Below are 23,597 nucleotides of genomic sequence, written 5' to 3'. Positions count from 1 at the left end.
AAGACCAATCGAAACTTGAAAATCAATCAGGACTGTTAGGTCAAATAAGATCTACCAATATCTGCATCGACTTATCGAGACTTTCAACAACTTCTGCTTGAAGCGATTCGAATCTACACTCCAAAGTTCTCAATCTGTTTCAAGGAACAAATACGAACGTACATTACTAGCACTCGACACTTGAAATCAATTAATGCCAACAGAACATCTAAGAGCACTTTTATCACAATGTTCTCCATAAAATGCAGAATATTTCAGCAATGGGTTCTACGCAAGAAAACAATAAGAAAAACAGTTCGTGGAAATAGTCTGTTTGACTTCATCTTCGAGTTATAGCAAGTTTTAAGTTTACTGTAAATATACAGACTATTTACGAATTTATCTCGCGGATTCTGGCACGGTTAAGGCAGATTCAACGGTGAATAGAATATACGACTGAGACGACGGAATTTCTCACAAAATATGCATAATCTTGCTGGGCAGAAACCTTCCTGATTGCTTATTTCTTGAGTAAATAGCTGGCCAATTTGCATAACACGCCGGGAGCCAGCGGCAGCAAAGTTGACGTAACTTCTCGGGCCTCATAATTACGTGCGCCAGATTATGTGTAATCGAACCTGCAAACTTCAGTTCGAAGTATACACGCCGCCAAACTTCGCTTGAATTCATTCCACCGAGACTGAAGTTAAGAAGAGAACGAACACGAATTCAATTCGAACCATCGCACAGGTGAATCAAAAACATGGGAAAAATAATCAAAAGTTTTTCGCTAGAGTTTTTTTAGAATATTTAAAACATACTCTAATGGATATAATAATGGAATACTCTAATCCATTTCTCGTTCGATAACTGCCAATCGTTTTTCCAAGCCATTGTACCGTCTTTCGTTTTCTAATAAAACGTTATTTGATACTGTTTCCACTACATTGACATTTTCCAATTCGTTACCCGCTAAAAAAAGTTATTGCAATATACGTAACAAATGATAATATAATTTATAAAAATAACTATTAAATTTTTCTTATTTTTATAACGTTTCTTAATTTTAAGTTTGTTTCAAATGTGTCTAGTTAGAAATGGTAACTATGGTCGCTGATGGAATGGAAAACACGATTACATGGCTTGTAATATGAATAAACTCTTGTTTGCTGTTAACTGTTAAGCACAGCGTGTTATTTGCAAAGCCCCATAAATCCTACAGGTGATAATGCATAAATTTTTAGTTAACCTTCTAACCAACTGCATTTTCAGAACAGTATTTTCTACTGTTTTAGTACGTCACAATATGGCGGCACTTTACTGCTCGCCATGGTAATTAACAAAGCGAAGCGTACATGTTTAACACTAGATTTACGAAAGCCGCCAATTTAACGGATGTCAGATTCCATATTTAAAATTGCAGAACACGTAAATATTATTTTTTAACAACTTACGTTGAATTTGATTCATGCAATGACATGAATACATATTCTAATTAAAAGAAAAATCGTATTTTAAGGTAATCGTCAACATGAGAGGTATCAATAAATATACGTGCTATCAATGCCCGAATAATCTTTCTATATTATCGTAATCTCTAATTGGCATTATCTCAAAATGGATATTAACACGTTCCCTGCCAGACCGTTTTTTGAAGACTTCCCGTTCAGGCCGCGTGGGGCGTATGCGCCCCACGCTTTACAAGTGTATTATTTTGTTTCTGGCGTATGCCTTACAATAATTAAAATAGTGCAAAAATCATAATTATCAAGGAAAGGTTGTATAGTTTAACATGCATAACACAACAAACCAATAAATTTATTTTTCTAGGTATTAGTTCAACAAATACCTGGCTGAACATTACTATGCCAAGCGAGTTGCATTCTCATATATAATTTTTTTTATCATGCCTATATCAGTTTAAAATATAACATTTTAGTTGAATTCAAGTTTGTATGCAATTACAAAGGGATGTTACGATGAACTTTGTTAAAACATGGCAAACATAAGTGTGGTTTACCCACACAACTATCGCAGAATGTTGCAACTTTTACAGTACAGTTTCTTGCCGATTGGGAACCTAAATTTTTAACATTTCTTTCGTAACAAATTTTGCAGCGCCTTCTTATCGAATTAAAGTGGCCTTCCTTCTTTTTAATTTCGTGTCGATTACTTCTTGGTACAATTCGTGAATTATTATTATTATTATTGTTATTATTATTGTTATTATTGTTATTGTTACACGACATCAGATTCATTGCTAATTTTGTTCGGAATTCGATGCTTGTTATTTTTCGGTTTGTAAGACTGTTATATATAATCCATGAATTCACTACAGCTGTGTTCAGACAAAGTTCAAATACAATTTTTTTATACCACTTTACTGTTTTTCGTAGAGGACTGCAATATGAAGCCATTTGATCGGAGATATCTACATAAGACTTCCCTTCATTATAATCCACAATAACCTTCGGTTTTATAACAATATTCCCCCTTTTCTGCATTGCCACAGTTTCGTTAGAGTGTTTCGTTGATAATAGAAGGACATCACGCTTGTCCTTCCATTTCAGTATTGTCAAACCATCATTGCTTTCCTTAGCGATATATTCATATCGCTGTAATTTTTTTGAAAGTAGGTCTTTTGGAATTCCACGGCGATTTGATCGTATTGTTCCAACCAGATGTGTCTTTTGAGCAACTAACTTTTTGGCTAATTCGATACTTGTGTACCAATTATCGGTACATATTGTATGACCTTTACCCAATATACTTTTGCACAATGATAGAACAACATTGGTAGGCGTTGTTTTCTCTATATCCGTTTTTTTTCCACAATAAATTTTGAAGGCGAGCGTGTATCCCGGTGCTGAACATAATTTGAATATTTTGATACCGTACTTATGTCTTTTTTGTTTTATATATTGTTTGAAGACAATGCGACCTCGAAAAGGAATCAGAGATTCGTCTACACAAACAATTTCGCCTGGGTCAAAATACTTTTCAAAATTTTCATTCAACATATCTATGACTGTTTTAATTTTATACAAGCGGTCGTTTACACTTTCCTTGTCATTGTCGTTAAAATGCAACATTCGTAACAAAATTTCAAACCGATTTCTTGACATTATTGAAGATGGAAGAGTCAACGAATATGCCGGATCTTTAGACCAATACAAACTTATTTCTGGAAGCTTTACAATTCCCATCCACATAATAAGTCCAAAAAAACGTTTTATCTCGTTTTTGTCTGTTGCTTTCCATTCATCTAATCGAGATGATGTTTGTTTAGATAGACATTGCTGCGCATACCGATTCGTTTCTATAACGACCAGATCGAAGAATTCATCACTCATAAACAAAAAATAAATATCTTCCGGTTTTTCATAAGTTTGATTAAATATTTTGAAACCCGGTGTACCAACGAAAGGCGTAAGGCGCGGTTGGTTTCCGATGGGATCAGCCCAATCTATATGCGAAGTAGTTATATTGTTTGTTCAGTATCTTCGACTTCACTACTGGATAAAATGCGAGTGCCGCGTGTGGAAAGGCGATGAAAAGGTATGATTTCCTCTGAACTGTCTGAAGAATCTTCAAAAAGGTTTCCTCGTGTAATCCTACGGCGTTTTGTTAGAACTTCTGCGAGTGGCACGTCAGAATCATCATTAGAAAAACTGTTGCTGCGTGATGCCATATCTGCTTATAAGGAGTAATTATTGTAAAATTTGGAAAAAGACTGAGAAAGAAAAGGCGGGAAAAATTGCAAACATTTTTAAATGCAAAATATTCGAATTTATAACACTGAAATAATATGTACGTACCGTATTTCCTTTGTTTAACACACTGAACTATAACAATCCCAGCTTCAGTGAAGCAGTAAGTATTGTTACAACGACACGCGAATAAATGACTGATCGAAATACAAGAAATGCAGTAAAAACAAGTTATGGTGAAAAAAATTGCCCATCACGCCGCGTGGGGCGTATACGCCCCACGATTAAATGAAGGCGTCAACAATAGTATTAAGATGCCCATAATTGACTGCATAATGAATTTTTAAAAAATTCTTCATTTTACAGTGATAATACCGAATGGCTTGAACGGAAAGTTCAGCGTGGGGCGCATACGCCCCACGCGGCAGGGAACGTGTTAACGAGTCACTGTATCTTACTCACCAGAAAGAGCCATGTTTACGTTTTAAATAATGCACGTAAGATAAATTAGATTACAATCTGCAGTTTTTTAGAACGACTGTATCGATTTTTGTACAAACGGACAGTAAAATACAAGGAATATAGAAAACGTAGAAATATGCTAAGTTTCTTGTCCAGCATTAGTCTCGTGGAAAATTCCTCGACGCGGTTTGGTCGTCGCGAAGTAATGTTTACGAGCCACGTGGGAGCCAACCTACTGTCGAGAAATGAAACGCTTTCGAATCGTTTCTAACAGAGTGTCATCTTCGTTTCATTCCCACGATTATCCCCAGGGTACCGGGAAACGAAAGAGTTGTCGTTTCTGTTTAGAATTTATCGCCTCTCGAAGGCTACGTGGCGGACCTCTTTCGTCCAAGCACGATCGCGTATTCGCCGCGATAATATTTCCAGCGAAAATGCACGTGCTCCGTTACATTTTTCGAGAACTCCTTGATATCGGGGCACGGAAAGGAAGGAAATAATCTGCGGAAACGGAACGTTCAGCTTCGTGGATCCGGGCTCTCTGTATTTCCGTAGCTCGTTTATATCGACGTCACTCAACGCGAAAATATTTTCAACGCGCTGGCAATTCGAGGGCTGAAAATAACCCGGGTGAAAATAAATTTAACGCCTGCTGGCGTCCTGGGAGAGAGGAGGGGGAGGGGGGAAAAAAGTGCCAGTTCGAGCGAGACACTCGGACTACCGAAATCATCAATCAGAGTCTTTATCTCGATAGGTAACAGCTGTTGTGTTGCTCCGAGAAGAAAGGAACCGCTAAAGAATTTTTCGACGAGGGTTGCATATCAAACCTGTCGTCCATCAACTATATTGTTTATTACGTCCAGCTTGGACGAAGTTGGATCTTTAAAACGTGAAGCTTCATCGAAGGGTTAACTTTACTTCGGTGACAATTCCTTCATCGATAATCGGTTTACCATTTAACTTGAAAAAAATAATTAAACGAATATGAAACCATTTAATTTATCTATATAAATAAATTGGGTCGAAGGATAAAATATACAGGGTGTTCGGCCACCCCTGGGAAAAATTTTAATGGGGGATTCTAGAAGCCAAAATAACACGAAAATCGAGCATATCAATTTTTCGATTGAGGCTTCGTTAAAAAATTATTAAAATATTAAATTAAAAAATTTCAAACCATTCCGAAAAAAATTATTTTTGGTTGCAGGGGTCGATTACAATTATTTTTGGTGAATAAACATACCCCCGAAATCCTACGCATTTCCGAGAAAAAATATTTAATACTGAAAATATAATGTCTGACCATAACTGTCTGTTACACTGAAAATTGAATATTGGGTACAGTATTATCAAATGTAAACTATTCTAACACCTCGAAGTTTTATATTTTCATACAATTAAATATAATATATTATTTTCCTTGTGATATCCTTCATTTTTTAAGTAGCTCTAATAATTCGAAAATGTATACAGGGTGTTCGGCCACCCATGGGAAAAATTATAACGGGGGATTCTAGAGCCCAAAATAAGACGAAAATCAAGAATACCAATTTGTTGATGAAGGCTTCGTTAAAAAGTTATTAACAATTGAATTCAAAAATTTCAAATCGTTCTGGAAAAATTATTTCCGGTTGCGGGGCGAAATTACAATTATTTTTGGTCGATAGACATACCCCTGAAATCCTACCTATTTTCGAGAAAAAAATTCGAGTAGGTACTCAAATTTTTAGACAAAATTAAAAAATTTCAAATGGTATTAAAAAAATTATATTTAGTTACAGGAGTCAATTACAAGCTTTTTTTGTGAATAGGCATACCCTCGAAATCCTACGCACTTTCGAGAAAAAAAATTCTTTACCGAAAATCTAATATGAGGCCAGAAAATACTTCCCTGAAATTTCATGCGTATCTTTAAAATGTCATAACTTCTAAACGGATTGGACGATTTTAATGTTTAAGAAAGCAAACGCCGCGTGTTTTAGTGTAGAATATGCAGAAATTCTAAAAATATTCGAAAAGTTGTTCCCTGACCGCCTAAAATGAGAAAAACCCGATAAAAATGGTCCAATTTTCAAACAACCATAACTCCTACATTAGTCGATATATTTTAATGAAACTTTTTTCTGGAGTAGTGCTCATGGGTACCTACAAAAAAGTATTAGACAACATTTGCGTACAGTGTAAGACAAATTTATTAAAAATAAAAAACGAATTTTTAAGAAAAATCGACAGGTGGTGCCTAAATTTTTCAGCGAAAAAAAAAAATTTCAAATCGTTCTCGAAAAATTATATTCGGTTGCGGGGGTCAATTAGAATCATTTTTGGTCATTAGACATACCATCGAAATCCTACCTACTTTCGAGAAAAAAATTCGAGTAAGTACTGAAATTTTTAGACGAAATTAAAAAATTTCAAATTGTTCTAAAAAAATTATTTTTAGTTGCAGAGATCAATTACAAGCATTTTTGGTCAATAGACATTCGCTCGAAATCTTAACCATTTTCAAAAAAAAAATTCCTTACCGAAAATATAATTTCTGGCTAGAAATGCTACCCTGAAATTTCATGCGAATCTTTAAAATGTCATAATTCCTGAACGGATTGGACGATTTTAATGTTTAAAAAAGCAAACGCCGCCTGTTTTAGTGTAGAATATGCAGAAATTCTAAAAATATTCGAAAAGTTGTTCCCTGACCGCCTAAAATGAGAAAAACCCGATAAAAATGGTCCAATTTTCAAACAACCATAACTCCTACATTAGTCGATATATTTTAATGAAACTTTTTTCTGGAGTAGTGCTCATGGGTACCTACAAAAAAGTATTAGACAATTTTTCTGTAGGATGTCAGACAAAATTATTAAAAATCAAAAATTAATTTTTAAGAAAAATCGACAGGGGGTGCCTAAATTTTTCAGCGAAAAAAAAAAATTTCAAATCGTACTAAAAAAATTATATTCGGTTGCGGGGGTCAATTAGAATCATTTTTGGTCATTAGACATACCGTCGAAATCCTACCTATTTTCGAGAAAAAAGTTCGAGAAAGTGTGAAATTTTTCGACAAAATTCAAAAATTCCAAATCATTGTGGGAAAATTATTTTCAGTTGCGGGGGTCAATTACAATAAATTTTGGTGAATAGACCTACCCTTGAAATCCTACTCCCTTTCTAGAAAAAAATTCAGTACGGGCGGAACTTTAAACGTTAATAACTTTTTAACGAAGCCTCCATCAACAAGTTAGTATTCTTGATTTCCGTCTTATTTTGACCTCTAGAATCTCCCATTAAAAGTTTTCCCTGGAACACCCTGTATTTTTACAAGTCGATTTCCCGAGTCATTTTTGCAATAATAAATTTTCCACATTTCCAAGTGGACATTGCAATTTCGACGATAGCAGGCCTTTGAAAAGATCCATATCTGTGTACTGTTCTTGTGATCGTGACATTACTGCGACAATGGCAATCACGGTTAACCGGCTTTGACGATAATCTTGAGAAAAAGCGTGGAAGTCAAAGAGCAGCAATTCATCTCTCGGAACGCCAGAGGCGTACTACGTTTCTCAAAGAAAGAAACTTCTAGAATTACGGAACGTCAAGAATAATTGGGTTAACTATATACATTAGAAGACGTGCCATTGTGAAATAAAATACTATAGAAGGAATAGGAGAACCTCGGAGGAGTCTCCAATTACTCTAGTTAGTCGATAGAAAACTCAACATACAGAATATTGGTTATCTTTTGCAGTTATAATATATTCGGTATTTATGAACATTCTAAAAAATATTTTACACAGATCTCAGAAATAAATTTTACACGACAAAATTAAATAAATATTTCCTCTATCTTGTCTAACGAAAATAAAAATTGCATACTTAATAGCAAATACTAATTATGAAAATACTGTTTCGTTTACGTAATGACTATCCTCGATGGAAATAATATATTCGGTATTTGTGAACATTTTAAAAAATATTTTACACAGATCTCAGAAATAAATTTTACACGACAAAATTAAATAAATATTTCCTCTATCTTGTCTAACGAAAATAAAAATTGCATACTTAATAGCAAATACTAATTATGAAAATACTGTTTCGTTTACGTAATGATTATCCTCGATGGAAATAATATATTCGGGATTTGTGAACATTTTAAAAAATGTTTTACACGGATCTCAGAAGTAAATTTTACACGACAAAATTAAATAAATATTTTCTCTATCTTGTCTAACGAAAATAAAAATTGCATACTTAATAGCAAATACTAATTATGAAAATACTGTTTCGTTTACGTAATGATTATCCTGGATGGAAATAATATATTCGGTATTTATGAACATTCTAAAAAATGTTTTACACGGATCTCAGAAATAAATTTTACACGACAAAATTAAATAAATATTTTCTCTATCTTCTCTAACGAAAATAAAAATTGCATACTTAATAGCAAATACTAATTATGAAAATACTGCTTCGTTTACGTAATGATTATCCTCGATGGAAATAATATATTCGGTATTTGTGAACATTTTAAAAAATGTTTTACACAGATCTCAGAAATAAATTTTACACGACAAAATTAAATAAATATTTTCTCTATCTTCTCTAACGAAAATAAAAATTGCATACTTAATAGCAAATACTAATTATGAAAATACTGCTTCGTTTACGTAATGATTATCCTCGATGGAAATAATATATTCGGTATTTGTGAACATTCTAAAAAATGTTTTATACGGATTTCAGAAGTAAATTTTACACGACAAAATTAAATAAATATTTTCTCTATCTTGTCTAACGAAAATAAAAATTGCATACTTAATAGCAAATACTAATTATGAAAATACTTTTTCGTTTACGTAATGATTATCCTCGATGGAAATAGAATTGAGGTGAATTTTAGAAACCGCAGTTCCCATAAATCATCGTGGATTTACGAATTGCTGGATTTAACGATAAAAAGACGCTAACTTGATCGTCGAATCTTGGAAGAAATTATTTCATCGATTCCCTTCCTCGAAGTTCGCTGTATTCATAGAATCGTTACAAGAAACTGCGTTATTTCCTTCGAGAATTGAATCGTTCGCGTATTATCTCTGGCGTCTGCCGCAGTTTTACCCTTTCGAGAAATATGGCGAAGCTCTGATAGAAGCAAAAGGGCACGAACCAATTCAACGAACTATTTGTTCTTGCCACATTCACTCCCTGCGAGTACAGGGTACGACAAAATTTGTACCACGACCGAAAAGACAGTGATTTCTCTCGTAAAAGTGATTTAAAAATCGTGAAATGAAATTCCTTTCCGCGACGCGTCGCTTTTAAATAAATCGACCGCGAAAACCCATGGGATAAACGTGCAATGGAATACAATTTGGTTAGAATGAATGATTATTCTACTCGTTATTTCTATTCGCGTAAAAATTCGCAGACATTAAGAGCGATTAGCGCAATAATCAACCAAGTTCTGAAAAAGTATAATACTAGGGAAAAGTATAATACACCCATGGGAAAAATTATAATGGGAGCTTCTAGAAGCCAAAATAAGACGAAAATCAAGAATATCAATTTTTCGATTGAGGCTTCGTTAAAATTTTATTAAAACATTAAATTAAAAAATTTTAAATCATTCTGAAAAAAATTATTTTTGGTTGCAGGGGTCGATTACAATTATTTTTAGTGAATAGACATACCCCCGAAATCCTAAGCATTTCCGAGAAAAAAATTCATTACTGAAAATATTATGTCTGACCATAACTCTATTACCCTGAAAATTGAAAAGTTTCAAATCCTTCTGGAAAAATTATTTTCGGTTGCAGGGGCCAATTACAATCAGTTTTGGTGAATAGACATACCCCCAAAATTCTACGCATTTTCGAGAAAAAAATTCGAGAATGTGTGAAATTTGTTGTCAAAATTAAAAAATTTCAAATTGTTCTGGAAAAATTATTTTCGATTACAGGGGTTGATTACAAACGTTTTTAGTGAATAGACATACCCCCGAAATCCTACGCATTTCCGAGAAAAAAATTCATTAGTGAAAATATAATGTCTGACCATAACTGTCTGTTACCCTGAAAATTGAAAAGTTTCAAATCATTTTGGAAAAATTATATTCGTCTGCGAAAGTCAATTACAATAATTTTTGGTGAATAGACATACCCTCAAAATCCTACGCACTTTCGAGAAAAAAATTCGAGAAGGTGTGAAATTTGTCGACAAAATTAAAAAATTTCAAATCGTTCTGGAAAAATTATTTTTGGTTGCAGGGGTCGATTACAATCGTTTTTGGTGAATAGACATGCCCTCGAAATCCTGCGCATTTTCGAGAAAAAAATTCAGTACAGGCGGAATTTTAAACATTAATAACTTTTTAACGAAGCCTCTATCAACAAATTAGTATTCTTAATTTTCGTCTTATTTTGGCCTCTAGAATCTCCCATTAAAATTTTTCCCATGGATGGTCGAACACCCTGTATACATTTTCGAATTATTAGAGCTACTTAAAAAATGAAGGATATTAGAAGGAAAATAATATATTATATTTAAATGTATGAAAATATAAAACTTCGAGGTGTTAGAACTGTTTACATTAGATAATACTGTACCTAATATTCATAAATTCTGTAACAAGTAGAAATGTCGAGAAATGGTCAGCCATCCTCTAAAAAAATTCTATTCCACGTTTTCGATTTATACGGGGTATCAATTCCACCCTGGTTGTGCCACGAATTTCACTTCGCCCCGGGCAACGTCAAAAATAAAACATTAGATTGGAAAGCAAATCGTTCGCTGCAATTCTATCGACACTTTGTCAACTGCACAATATTCGTCGAACGCAATAGAAGGATTAATGTTGATACTGCTTGTAAATTAAATTCTATTCCCTCGCTTTTATTTGGCAAAGGGAAATTTGCAGTCAAAATTTTGCTAGCTCGAACAAGAAGCACTTTGCATTTAATTTATTTAAATCGTTGAAATTGAATAATCGCGCAGTGGAACAATTGGAAAATTTACCGTTTTCGTTCCGAGCGAATAAAGAAATAAATTAAATTAACCAGCTTTCGAACGATCCATTTACGCGTTCAAATAATATAAAAATTATAATATTATAAAATTTTTTAGTCCAACTTTCCACTTATCGTTTAATTATTTTATCAATAAATATTCTTTTCAGCGTGTTCTTTATTTTCTTTAATGTAACGATTCGTGCCAGCAATTAAAGTTTGATCAAACGAAAAATATAGTAAAGGAGAATATTTGATCAATACCGTGAGTTTGTATGCGATCGTATACAACGTATTTTCAAGCGTTACGTAAAATTTTCTGGTAAGAATTCCAGATTATCTGATTACGATATGTGGGACTTTGTGGTATCTGTCTTGTAACAGTCAGCTTGGAATGGCCCGAAAGGAACGTAAGTTTTCGTTTCCATGCATGGCTGCGAAAAAGCACCGCATTTCCGTGCCCTCTATATGCAACGAGCATTTCCTGCATGCAACAGTCTTCTAGAAACGGTTATTTTCTTCTCGGTTTCTCTTTTTCGATTACCGCGTCCGAGTTTCAGTACGAAACATATGAAACATTATGTGAATTCAGAATCGAGTACGGAAGTGGTGTTCTCAAAAGTTATTAAATCTTTAAAAAGTTTAGTATTTATTTTACGATTTGAAATTTGCTAATTTCTTTGCTGTCGACTTTTCTTTAAAATTTGTTTTTCATTTTTATTAAAATGCCTCCTTTGTAATATTGCAACTGCTGATTCCTTTTACGATAAAATCTAATTTCAAATAGTTTGATGCGATATTAAAACCACGTATGTAGATTATAAATTTATACTCTAAAGGTAATATATTATAGTTATTCATATAATAGGTTCACAACGTAAAAGGTAATATAATTTAGTATTTTATATAAAAGACTTCCAATCTAAAGGTAATATAGGGCTTTACACATTTATAGCATAATATGGTAATTTTCTAACATAATGACGAAAAAATCTTCGAGTTTTATACAAAGATGACTCGTGCACACACGTGATGAATATTAGAGAACGCTCAAATTACTTTATTTTAACTCTTTCGCTACTAATAATGTTCTCGCGAAATTGCAATATGCATTTGGTACAGGAATTATTATACTGGACATTTTTTACACAGACCTAGATGAAATTCATTTGAAATAGTAATTTAAAAATAATCATTTCATAATTGGTATTTCATGAATAATGTATTTCAGTTGATCTTAGGCTCTTTATTTGATAAATTAATATTATAAAAAATTGAATTGCTGTTTTTTTTAGAAAATAACATTTATTTCTCAATAAAATAATTCTAATCGTAACAAGTGTGAAATAGTATTATTATTATTAATATTCATTACTCTAATATTCACTTTCTAAGTAAATTGGCATATTTTTCGAATTTTTTGGTCCATTTCACCCCAATTTGGTTTCGATAGAAATCAGGTCGAGAAATTATGGAAATATACGTATATATATATATGTACACAAAATTTGAGATAATGAAATAATGATATTGGATAAATGAAGCACTGCTGGTTTCAATAATGAAATACACGCTGGAACGAAATAGAAGCTTCGCGTTAAATTAAATTCCAATTGGTTGTTCAAATTACACTTATTCGATACAAACGTTACTTCACGTTTCGATTTCAATGCGATTGTGCGTTTTATACGTTACAAATGCGAAAGAAAACATTTAAAAACAAAGAATTAATGCTATTAATTGACCAAACATTGTTCGAAATAAATTTCGTTCGGTATAAATTTTAACTCCATCAGTTATAATTGCGATCAGGTGGCACGATCGACCAAAGCTTAATCGGAGATTCATTTCGTTCTCTGGCGATACTTCTAAAATTAGATCGGTATTCCGATCTTCGAACAGTTGTTTAGAATCCAATACCAAGTTTCCTTTTCTTCGTCGATTAAGCGCGTTAGTAACAGTCGTCGAATCGCGTGGAAGTTACTGCGAAGACGACCCATACATTAACTCACTTAACACCCTCTTTTTCCCAGAACGAAGTGCTCGTAGAAGGCGATCGCTATTCGGGTTAATTAATAATCGGGGTCATGACATCGTTTACAAGGGATGGAAATAAAGTAGCGGCGTAGGATATACAAGGTATTCGGCCAAACCTGGGAAAAATTTTAATGGGAGATTCTAGAAGCCAAAATAAGACGACAATCAAGAATATCAATTTCCTGACTGAGGCTTCATTAAAAAGTTATTAAAAAATTAAATTGAAAAATTTCAAATCGTTCTGGAAAAATTATTTTCGGTTTCAGAGGTTGATAACAATTATTTTTGGTCATTAGACATACCCTCAATATCCTACCCACTTTCTAGAAAAAAACTCGAGAAGGTACTGAAATTTTTAGACGAGATTAAAAAATTTCAAATCATACTAAAAAAATTATATTTAGTTACAGGGGTTAATTACAAGCATTTTTGGTGAATAAACATACCTTGAAATACTACGCACTTTCGAGAAAAAAATTCTTCACCGAAAATCTAATGTGAAGCCAGAATGTTTCCCTGAAATTTCATGCGAATCTTTAAAAGATCATAACTCCTGAACGGATTGGAGGATTTTCATTTTCAAAAATGCAAACAACGCGTATTTTAGTGGAGAAAATGTAGAAATTCTAATAATACTGAAAAAATTGTTCTGTGATACCGTAAAGTGAGAAAAACCACATAAAAATGGTCCAATTTTCAAACGGCCATAACTTCTACAATAGCGAATATATTTCAATGAAAATTTTTTCTAGAGTAGTGCTCATGGGTACCTACAAAAAAGTATTAGATAACTTTTCTATAGGGTGTCAAACAAAATGACTAAAAATCAAACACGAATTTTTAAGCAAAATCGACAGGGGGTAGGTGCTAAAATTTTTCGGCGAAAAAAAGAAATTTCAAATCGTTTTGGATAAATTATTTTCGATTGCAGGGGTTAATTACAATTATTTTTGGTCATCAGACATACCCCCGAATTCCTACCCACTTTCTAGAAAAAAATTCGAATAGGTGCCTAAATTTTTCGACGAAAAAAAGAAATTTGAAATCGTTCTGGAAAAATTAGTTTCGATTACAGGGGTTAATTACAATTATTTTTGGTCATCAAACATACCCCCGAATTCCTACCCACTTTCTAGAAAAAAACTCGAGAAGGTACTGAAATTTTTAGACAAAATTAAAAAATTTCAAATCATACTAAAAAAATTATATTTAGTTACAGGGGTTAATTACAAGCATTTTTGGTGAATAAACATACCTTGAAATCTTACGCACTTTCGAGAAAAAAATTCTTCACCGAAAATCTAATGTGAAGCCAGAATGCTTCCCTGAAATTTCATGCAAATCTTTAAAAGATCATAACTCCTGAAGGGATTGGAGGATTCTCATTTTCAAAAATGCAAACAACGCGTATTTTAGTGGAGAAAATGTAGACATTCTAATAATACTGAAAAAATTGTTCCGTGATACCGTAAAGTAAGAAAAACCACGTAAAAATGGTCCAATTTTCAAACGGCCATAACTTCTACAATAGTGAATATATTTCAATGAAAATTTTTTCTGGAGTAGTGCTCATGGGTATCTACAAAAAAGTATTAGATAACTTTTCTATAGGGTGTCAAACAAAATTACTAAAAATCAAACACGAATTTTTAAGCAAAATCGACAGGGGGCAGGTGCTAAAATTTTTCGGCGAAAAAAAGAAATTTCAAATCGTTTTGGAAAAATTATTTTCGATTGCAGAGGTTAATTACAATTATTTTTGGTCATCAGACATACCCCCGAAATCCTACCCACTTTCTAGAAAAAAATTCGAATAGGTGCCTAAATTTTTCGACGAAAAAAAGAAATTTGAAATCGTTCTGGAAAAATTAGTTTCGATTACAGGGGTTAATTACAATTATTTTTGGTCATCAAACATTCCCCCGAAATCCTACCCACTTTCTAGAAAAAAATTCGAATAGATACTGAAACTTTTAAACAAAAAAAAAATTTCAAATCGTTTTGGAAAAATTATTTTCGGTTGTGGGGGTCAATTACAATCATTTTTGGTGAACAGACATACCCCCGAAATCCTGCGCATTTTCAAGAAAAAAATTGTTTACCGAAAATCTAATGTGAAGCCAGAAATGGTTCCCTGAAATTTCATGCGAATCTTTAAAATGTCATAACTCCTGAACGGATTGGACGATTTCAATGTTTAAAAAAGCAAACAACGCGTATTTTAGTGAAGAATATGTGGAAATTGCAAAAATATTCGAAAAGTTGATCCTTGACCCCGCAAAATGAGAAAAACCACATAAAAATGGTCCAATTTTCAAACAGCCATAACTCCTATAGTAGTGCATATATCTCAATGAAATTTTGGGGAAAAGTAGAACTCATGGTTACCTACAAAAAAGTATTAGACAACTTTTATGAGGAGCGTCAAAAAAAAATACTAAAAATGAAAAACAAATTTTTAAGCAAAATCGGCAAGGGGTAGGTGCCTAAATTTTTCGACGAAAAAAAAATTTTTCAAATCGTTCTAAAAAAATTATTTTCAGTTGCAGGGGTCAATTACAATAATTGTTGGTGAATAGACCTACCCCCGAAATCCTACCCACTTGCTAGAAAAAAATTCAGTACGGGCGGAACTTTAAACGTTAATAAGTTTTTAACGAAGCCTCCATCAACAAATTAATATTCTTGATTTTGGTCTTATTTTGGCCTCTAGAATCTCCCATTAAAATTTTTCCCATGGGTGGCCGAACGCCCTGTATACGCGTCACGGAATTTCCGTGTTTCCTTTCGCGACGCGACGGTCTAATCTGCCAGATATCCGACCATTCTGAACAAAACCAACGTGATCTAAAGCTTCTATTACAGAGAATTATATTACAGTCACACACGCATGGAACGTCGAATGTCGCGCGTGCAGCCACATGGTCTGAGTTTCCAATCTGCCACGGTAATTTCCCCCTAAACTGGTCTTCCATTTTGTTCATTCAAAAATACAAAGCCGTCTCCGTTAGTTTCCGAACGTAGTTCGAATGGAAATAAACGAGATCGATCGTTAACTTTCGTCCATCGCGTGTATAAACACTTTAATCCGAGCGTTTACATCGCGTTTACCCCAAAATTAATAATTCATTACGGTTATGCCGAATGAACGCACTCGAGCGTCGCGTTTGTAAATATACCGTCGTGTTTAACGTTTTTGGGCCAAAATGTGAACAAACGTGCCTGTATATTTATGTAAATATAGTGGTTCTTAGGGACAATATACGATTCTGCCCGGTTATCTGAACTGTTTGTCACCCGTTCGATTCGTACAGAGTTCCGGTATCGATCTAAATATTCTTCCGATCGACTGTATGTCTGCTTCGATTTTTATTCAAGTTCCTTGACAAGGAAAATTCGCGACCCGGTTCATAAAAATTCGTGACAGACGCCCGCGGGAAAAGCGAACGTCTGTCAACGAGTTTTCGGATCGACTTGGGAAAGCAACGCTTTTCAGGAGTCGGCTAGAAATCGTTCGCCCGTTTCCCAGCGTTGATTAGATTTTCAAGTTTAGATTAACGTGTGTGCGTGCGCCCCGTTGACGTACGTTTCGCGCAACAGAAATTTCCATGTTTGATCGAGAGAAACGCGTAGTGCGAGCGACACTTCCGCGCTACTCCAATTACAGAACGAAGCTCGCCCGCTTGATTAGTGGAATGAAAATTCTCGCTCGACGATTACGCAATTCATCCGCGATGGATAATTAATGCAACTGATTAATAATATTCGTAATGGTATAATGCCAGTGTCGTGCGCCGGGCTGACGGTATTTGCAAAAGCTTATTAACGTCTAAATTGCTTGACATATTTATGGAGGGGTTGTTTTACTTCGATCGTCGCGTCGCACAGTGTTTTGCGTGCGTATGTTTGAATTCGAAACAGAAATCATTTAAACTAATCAATTTTTTAAAGGGAATACAAACAACTAATACGACGTAGTTGAACTAATAATACGTAGTTGAACAAAAAGAAATAAGTTTACTAATTCCTGACAAAAATTGTGTTTTAAACGATTACTGTTCTTCTCTGAGAAAAATTTAATTCTCTAACAAATTAGTATATTATTATCTTTTCTTTTTACAAATTATAATACTTATAAATATACCACTTTACGAGTCTTACTCCATATTGCAATTTTGAATTTCCCGCGATGCATTGTGGAGTCCCGTGGGAAAAATTTTAATGGGAGATTCTAGAGTCCAAAATAAGACAAAAATTAAGGATACTAATTTGTTGATTGAGGGTTCGTTAAAGAGTTATAGAAACATTTCTGGCCACACAGTATATTTTCGGTAAAGAATTTTTTTCTCGAAAGTATGTAGGATTTCGGGGGTATGTGTATTCAACAAAAATTATTGTAATTGACCCCCGCAATTGAAAATAATTTTTCCAGAACGATTTGAAATTTTTAAATTTTATCGACAAAGTCCACCTACTCGAATTTTTTTCTCAAAAGTACGTAGGATTTCGGAGGTATGTCTATTCACCAAAAATGATTGTAATTGACCCCCGCAACCGAAAATAATTTTTCCAAAATGATTTGAAACTTTTCAGTCTTTAGAGTAACAGACAGTTATGATCAGACATTATATTTTCAGTAAAGAATTTTTTTCTCGAAAATGCGTAGGATTTCGAGGATATGAGTATTCAACAAAAATTATTGTAATTGATCCCCACAACTGAAAATAATTTTTCCAGAACGATTTGAAATTTTTTAATTTTGTCAACTTTCACACCTTCTCGAATTTTTTTCTTGAAAGTACGTAGGATTTCGGGGGTATGTCTATTCATCAAAAATAATTATAATTATCCCCCGCAGCCGAAAATAATTTTCCCAGAATGATTTGAAACTTTTCAGTTTTTAGAGTAACAGACAGTTCTGATCAGACATTATATTTTCAGTAAAGAATTTTTTTCTCGAAAATGCGTAGGATTTCGAGGGTATGTGTATTCAACAAAAATTATTGTAATTGACCCCTGCAATCGAAAATAATTTTTCCAGAACGATTTGAAATTTTTTAATTTTGTCGACAAAGTCCACCTACTCGAATTTTTTTCTCAAAAGTACGTAAGATTTCGGAGGTATGTCTATTCACCAAAAATGATTGTAATTGACCCCCGCAGCCGAAAATAATTTTTCCAAAATGATTTGAAACTTTTCAATTTTCAGGGTAACAGACAGTTATGGTCAGACATTACATTTTCAGTAATGAATTTTTTTCTCGAAAATGCGTAGGATTTCGAGGGTATGTCTATTCATCAAAAATAATTATAATTACCCCCCGCAGCCGAAAATAATTTTCCCAGAATGATTTGAAACTTTTCAATTTTTAGGGTAACAGACAGTTATGATCAGACATTATATTTTCAGTAATGAATTTTTTTCTCGAAAATGCGTCGGATTTCGGGGGTATGTCTATTCACCAAAAATGATTGTAATCGACCCCTGCAACCAAAAATAATTTTTTTCAGAATAATTTGAAATTTTTTAATCTAATGTTTCAATAACTTTTTAACGATGCCTCAATCGAAAAATTGATATTTTTGTTTTTAGTCTTATTTTGGCCTCCAGAATCTCTCATTAACATTTTTCCCAGGGCTGGCCAAACACCCTGTCTATCGAAAGTGGTATAATTTAGTAAATATTTTTTTAAAATTGCAATAAAACAAATTAATGATTACAGTGTGTTTTTGTGTTCACTTTACGAATGGTATTCATTTGTGGCAGCCATCGATAATAGCCAATTCTTCTATATCGAAAGCGGTACAATTTAGTAAATATTTTTTCAAAGCTTGCGGCGAAACGAAAGAAGGGTGTGTTTCTGTTTCTTCCCGTCTGTTTTCAGGCGAATTCATTTCATTAAGCTCCGCTGCGGCCGTCGAATTAGAGAATGTACGTGGAAGTTAGTCGAGCCCTTCCGCGTACGAGTTCATGAATAATTCAAGATGCTCGTGTCAGAAATTATTAATATTACCAGTGAACGACAAATATCGGCCAGCAGCGTTGTTTGTTACGTTTACAATAATGAATGCATGGTAGACGGGTATCTGGATCCTTTGTCGAAAGATAATTCTCCATTTTCTTTATGGATTTCACCCTCTACGAGCGAATCGTGGACGAAAAATGGTTGCGCAAAATGCTTGTATACGAAGTTTCAGGATGTTTGGAATTTCCGGATTCCCAAGCTTCCCTTACAAGTTTCTATTCACCGAATGTACCCGAGCAACAGGGTAAACATAACATCTTGGCTTTTCCAGATGTCTCCATGGAGTCGGGCAACACAGAGCCATAAATGCAAACAAGCAAGGACGCGCGTATATAGTAATACTCAGACATTGCATACGAGAAATTCTACGCCCACGCACTCGTTGTCGCCCACGCGCGTATCGCACGAAACCATAACCGCGTACGGCGTCGAAACTGGCGTTTGTCAGGAATTTTCCGGCATCCGTGAATTTCAGCGCCATTTTCAACGCCCCACGGCGCTACGTTTGTATATCGAGATTCAGAAAATGAAACACCAGTTAGAAACAGTTCGGTAGAACCGAGCCAGGAGTTTACAGTCTCGTTAGGGTTTCAGAGCGAACTCCGAAGTTGGTTTACGACTCAAGAAACAAGATGGCTGAAACGTACGTTAGTCGTCGTCGTTGGTACACTACAATGACCCCAATAATAATGGTAAACCGAAAACGATCGAAACTTACGCTACACGAAAAGTAAATACAAACGTAATCCCAAAGTTCCACACAATTTTCAAACTGTTAAAATAATTTCTATAGTACGCACACAAAGCAACAGAATTATTCGTGAGCTTTCTACGAGATGGATATAAAGAAAAAGGCTAGAAACAATTTTTAGTAAAGTAAAAAAATAACTGTTAAAACAGAAGTAATTGAAACTTTTTAACTATTTTATTATTTGTAACCTGCTTAAAGTAGCTTTCGCGGATGTTTCCATCGAAAAATTGCCACTTTCACGAGAGAATCCAGAGAAACTATTTTCGAGAATCATTTCCCCGTTCCATCGAACAGAATTTTCTTACAAAAGGGCACCGTGTTAAATTTCCACCGGCTACTTCTTCAACGAGACGCTAGTTTGCCGCGAAAGTTTCTTTGTTGGAAAGAAAGCGACTTTGTTTTCTACTCTTCCACGACCTGATAGCTTCGCCGAATGGACTTGATTGAGCTCCCCTAACTTCTCCGACGAGCTCGAGTCAAAGCAACGCTGCGACGTGGAAATCAGTCGTCTCGTAAATAATTTCCAAAGAAACGTTCTCCGGAAAGGACCTCGCGGTTGGACGAAATTTTCATTTCGCGGGGAAAATTTCTCGACGATGCGGAGCACATTAATACGACAACGTGTTAACTTTCGTCCTCCAGCAGAAGAGGAAAGAAAAAATAATTTTTTGTTTTACCGTTTTAAAAATAATATCGATTTGCGGGATTCTTCCGATTCAAACAAGTCGAAACGCCACGCAAATCAGAAGATTGTTCTTGTTTGTACCAACGTGGAGCGAACTTACGAAGATTTCGTGTTAAGTAAAATCTTTCTGTTTATTTTAGTATCGTTGAATATTAGTAAAATAATATTTGACACCTCGTTATTTTTACTTTGAAACGAATCCATCGTTCGTCGTCCAAGTTGTACAGATCCATTGTTTCCTGTAGTGTACGTCGCTAAACGGTGGAAAGGAGAACACAGAAATTAGTGGGAGGTACTCACTTTTTCTCTTTTCGTTGTTGCTTCTTTTTCTTAAAGGCTTTCTTCACCCTCAGAAGCAAAAAAGCGGCGCGATCGATGGTAAGGCTAGGTGAAGCCTTGTCGCCGCTCGACATCCTGCGACCTAGTACTCCCAACACCTGCAACAAACAAGGAAAAACCTTTTATTGACCCTTTTGGCTCCATTACAAGATTTCGTTCTTTTGAAAAACCATGAAAACGAAAAAGAAAGCTATTATTTAGAGAGTTCAGTTGTACAGAGTGTCCGGCCACCTCTGGGAAAAATTTTAATGGGAGATTCTAGGGACCAAAATAACACGAAAATCAAGAATAATTTGTTGATGGAGGCCTCGTTAAAAAGTTATTAACATTTAAATTTCCGCCCGTACTGAATTCTTTTCTAGAAAGTGGGTGGGATTTCGGGGATAGGTCTAATCACCAAAAATGATTGTAATTGACCCCTGCAACCGAAAATAATTTTTCCAGAACGATTTGAAATTTTTTAATTTTGTCGATAAATTTCACATTTTCTCGAATTTTTTTCTCGAAAGTGGATAAGATTTTGGGGGTATGTCTATTCACCAAAAATGATTGTAATTGACCCCTGCAACTGAAAATATTTTTTCCAGAACAGTTTGAAATTTTTTAATTTCACCGAAAAATTTCACCAGCCAGCCCCTGTCGATTTTTCTTAAAAATTCATTTTTGATTTTTAATAATTTTGTCTGATGCCCTAAAGAAAAATTGTCTAATACTTTTTTGTAGGTACCCTTGAGCTCTACTTCAGAAAAAAGTTTCAATAAAATACACTCACTATTATTGCAGTTATGGTCGTTTGAATATTGGACCATTTTTATGTGGTTTTTCTAATTTTTCGAGGTCAGGGATCAACTTTTCAAATATTTTTGCGATTTCTACATATTCTCCATCAAAATACGCGTAGTTTACTTTTTTAAACATCAAAATCGTCCAATCCGTTCAGGAGTTATGACATTTTAAAGATTCACATGAAATTTCTGGGTAGCATTTCTAGCCAGAAATTATATTTTCGGTAAGGAATTTTTTTTTTGAAAATGGTTAAGATTTCGAGGGTATGTCTATTCACCAAAAATGCTTGTAATTAATTTCTGCAACTAAAAATAATTTTTTTAGAACATTTTGAAATTTTTTAATTTCGTCTAAAAATTTCAGTACCTACTCGAATTTTTTTCTCGAAAGTAGGTAGGATTTCGATGGTATGTCTAATGACCAAAAATGATTCTAATTGACCCCTGCAGCCGAAAATAATTTTTCCAGAACGATTTGAAACTTTTCAATTTTCAGGGTAACAGAAAGTTATGGTCAGACATAATATTTTCAGTAAAGAATTTTTTTTCTCGAAAATGCGTAAGATTTCGGGGGTATGTTTATTCACCGAAAATGCTTGTAATTAACCCCTGTAACTAAATATAAGTTTTTTAGTATGATTTGAAATTTTTTAATTTCGTCTAAAAATTTCAATACCTTCTCGAATTTTTTTCTCGGAAGTGGGTAGGATTTCAGAAGTATGTGTATTCACCAAAAATGCTTGTAATTTACCCCTGTAACTAAATATAATTTTTTCAGAATGATTTGAAGTTTTTTAATAACTTTTGAATGAAGCCTCAATCATGAAATTGATATTTTTGGTTTTCGTCTTATTTTGACTTCTAAAATCTCCCATTAAAATTTTTAACGCTCTGTATATTTCACGAAACCAGAATTTCACCGAAAGACATCGACATAAAGTTGAACCGAAAGTTTTCGATGAAATTTATTTGTGTATTGATGAGACTAGAGGATTCTCTTTTACATAAGATTAATACATCAAAATGGCTGCCTCGAGCGGTAACTTTCCACTAATTTCTTTGTAACGTCTTGATGCAATTTTCATTAGAAACTACGGAGAGCTTTCAAAGTGTAACAACTTTTGTCAAACGCGGAGATCTAAAACCAGCGAGAGGATGCTAGGTTTACAGCGAAGATTAGTTCGGAATTATCAACGTGAAAGGCAAAGGGGGCTGTAATAAAGCCTCCTATCTCGATGAAAGGAAACTTTTTCTGGATTAAAACGAATACAAAGTAAACGTAGTCATGAAATTCATTTTGTTAATTATGTTGCCCTTAAACAACTCGTCGCGAAACGGCGATTGTGTTTTCATTCCAGTCATGCCCCCGTAGCTACCAACTTCCTGCCACCTAGAATTTTGTTCGGTTAAATTTGCCTCGGGCTATGCGACGATTCGCCATTCGTGCACAACCATAATCTCGTTATTCCGTAGAATTCGACGAATTTTCGAAAGCAGGAACACCTTTTGTAAACGAAACTCACATTTATTTCTATACAAAATTTTATTTAATAGTCTTCATCAAGTAAAAACTACAACCTCGCTCACTCTCGTGAAAATTAATTTTATCTCAACCTAAATTCTATGCAATTACTTATACGCAAGGAGAACTGTTTCTACTTTCAAAAATAATTACCACCGGATACCAAACGTTTTTCGAGACCGAAAAATAAATGAAATAAATAAAACGATCGTTTAACGTTTGCTCCGAAGGGCTTGTTTAGCGAGTCGATTAATAGAATTTCTTTTAATTACTTGGTTCTGAAGAGATCGAGCTTATTTG

At 34.1% G+C, this 23,597-nt stretch overlaps 1 protein-coding gene across 4 annotated transcripts in view; it reads right to left on the bottom strand.

Moving 5' to 3' along the window:
* Positions 1-23,597, bottom strand: part of Wake (ankyrin repeat and fibronectin type III domain containing protein wide awake) — a 225,862-nt gene that overhangs the window by 154,729 nt on the left and 47,536 nt on the right. For all 4 annotated transcript variants that reach the window (XM_076769202.1, XM_076769205.1, XM_076769203.1 and 1 more), the window contains one exon: positions 20,952-21,088. In XM_076769202.1, the coding sequence (XP_076625317.1) occupies positions 20,952-21,088 (137 nt within the window). Of the gene's footprint in view, positions 1-20,951; positions 21,089-23,597 lie in introns of those variants that run through there.

This window comes from Colletes latitarsis, chromosome 7 (assembly GCF_051014445.1).
Source record: "Colletes latitarsis isolate SP2378_abdomen chromosome 7, iyColLati1, whole genome shotgun sequence".
NCBI classification, from domain to species: Eukaryota; Metazoa; Arthropoda; class Insecta; order Hymenoptera; family Colletidae; genus Colletes; species Colletes latitarsis.
Note: the sequence above shows the minus strand (reverse complement) of the source record. Positions and strands in the feature narration are given on the sequence as shown.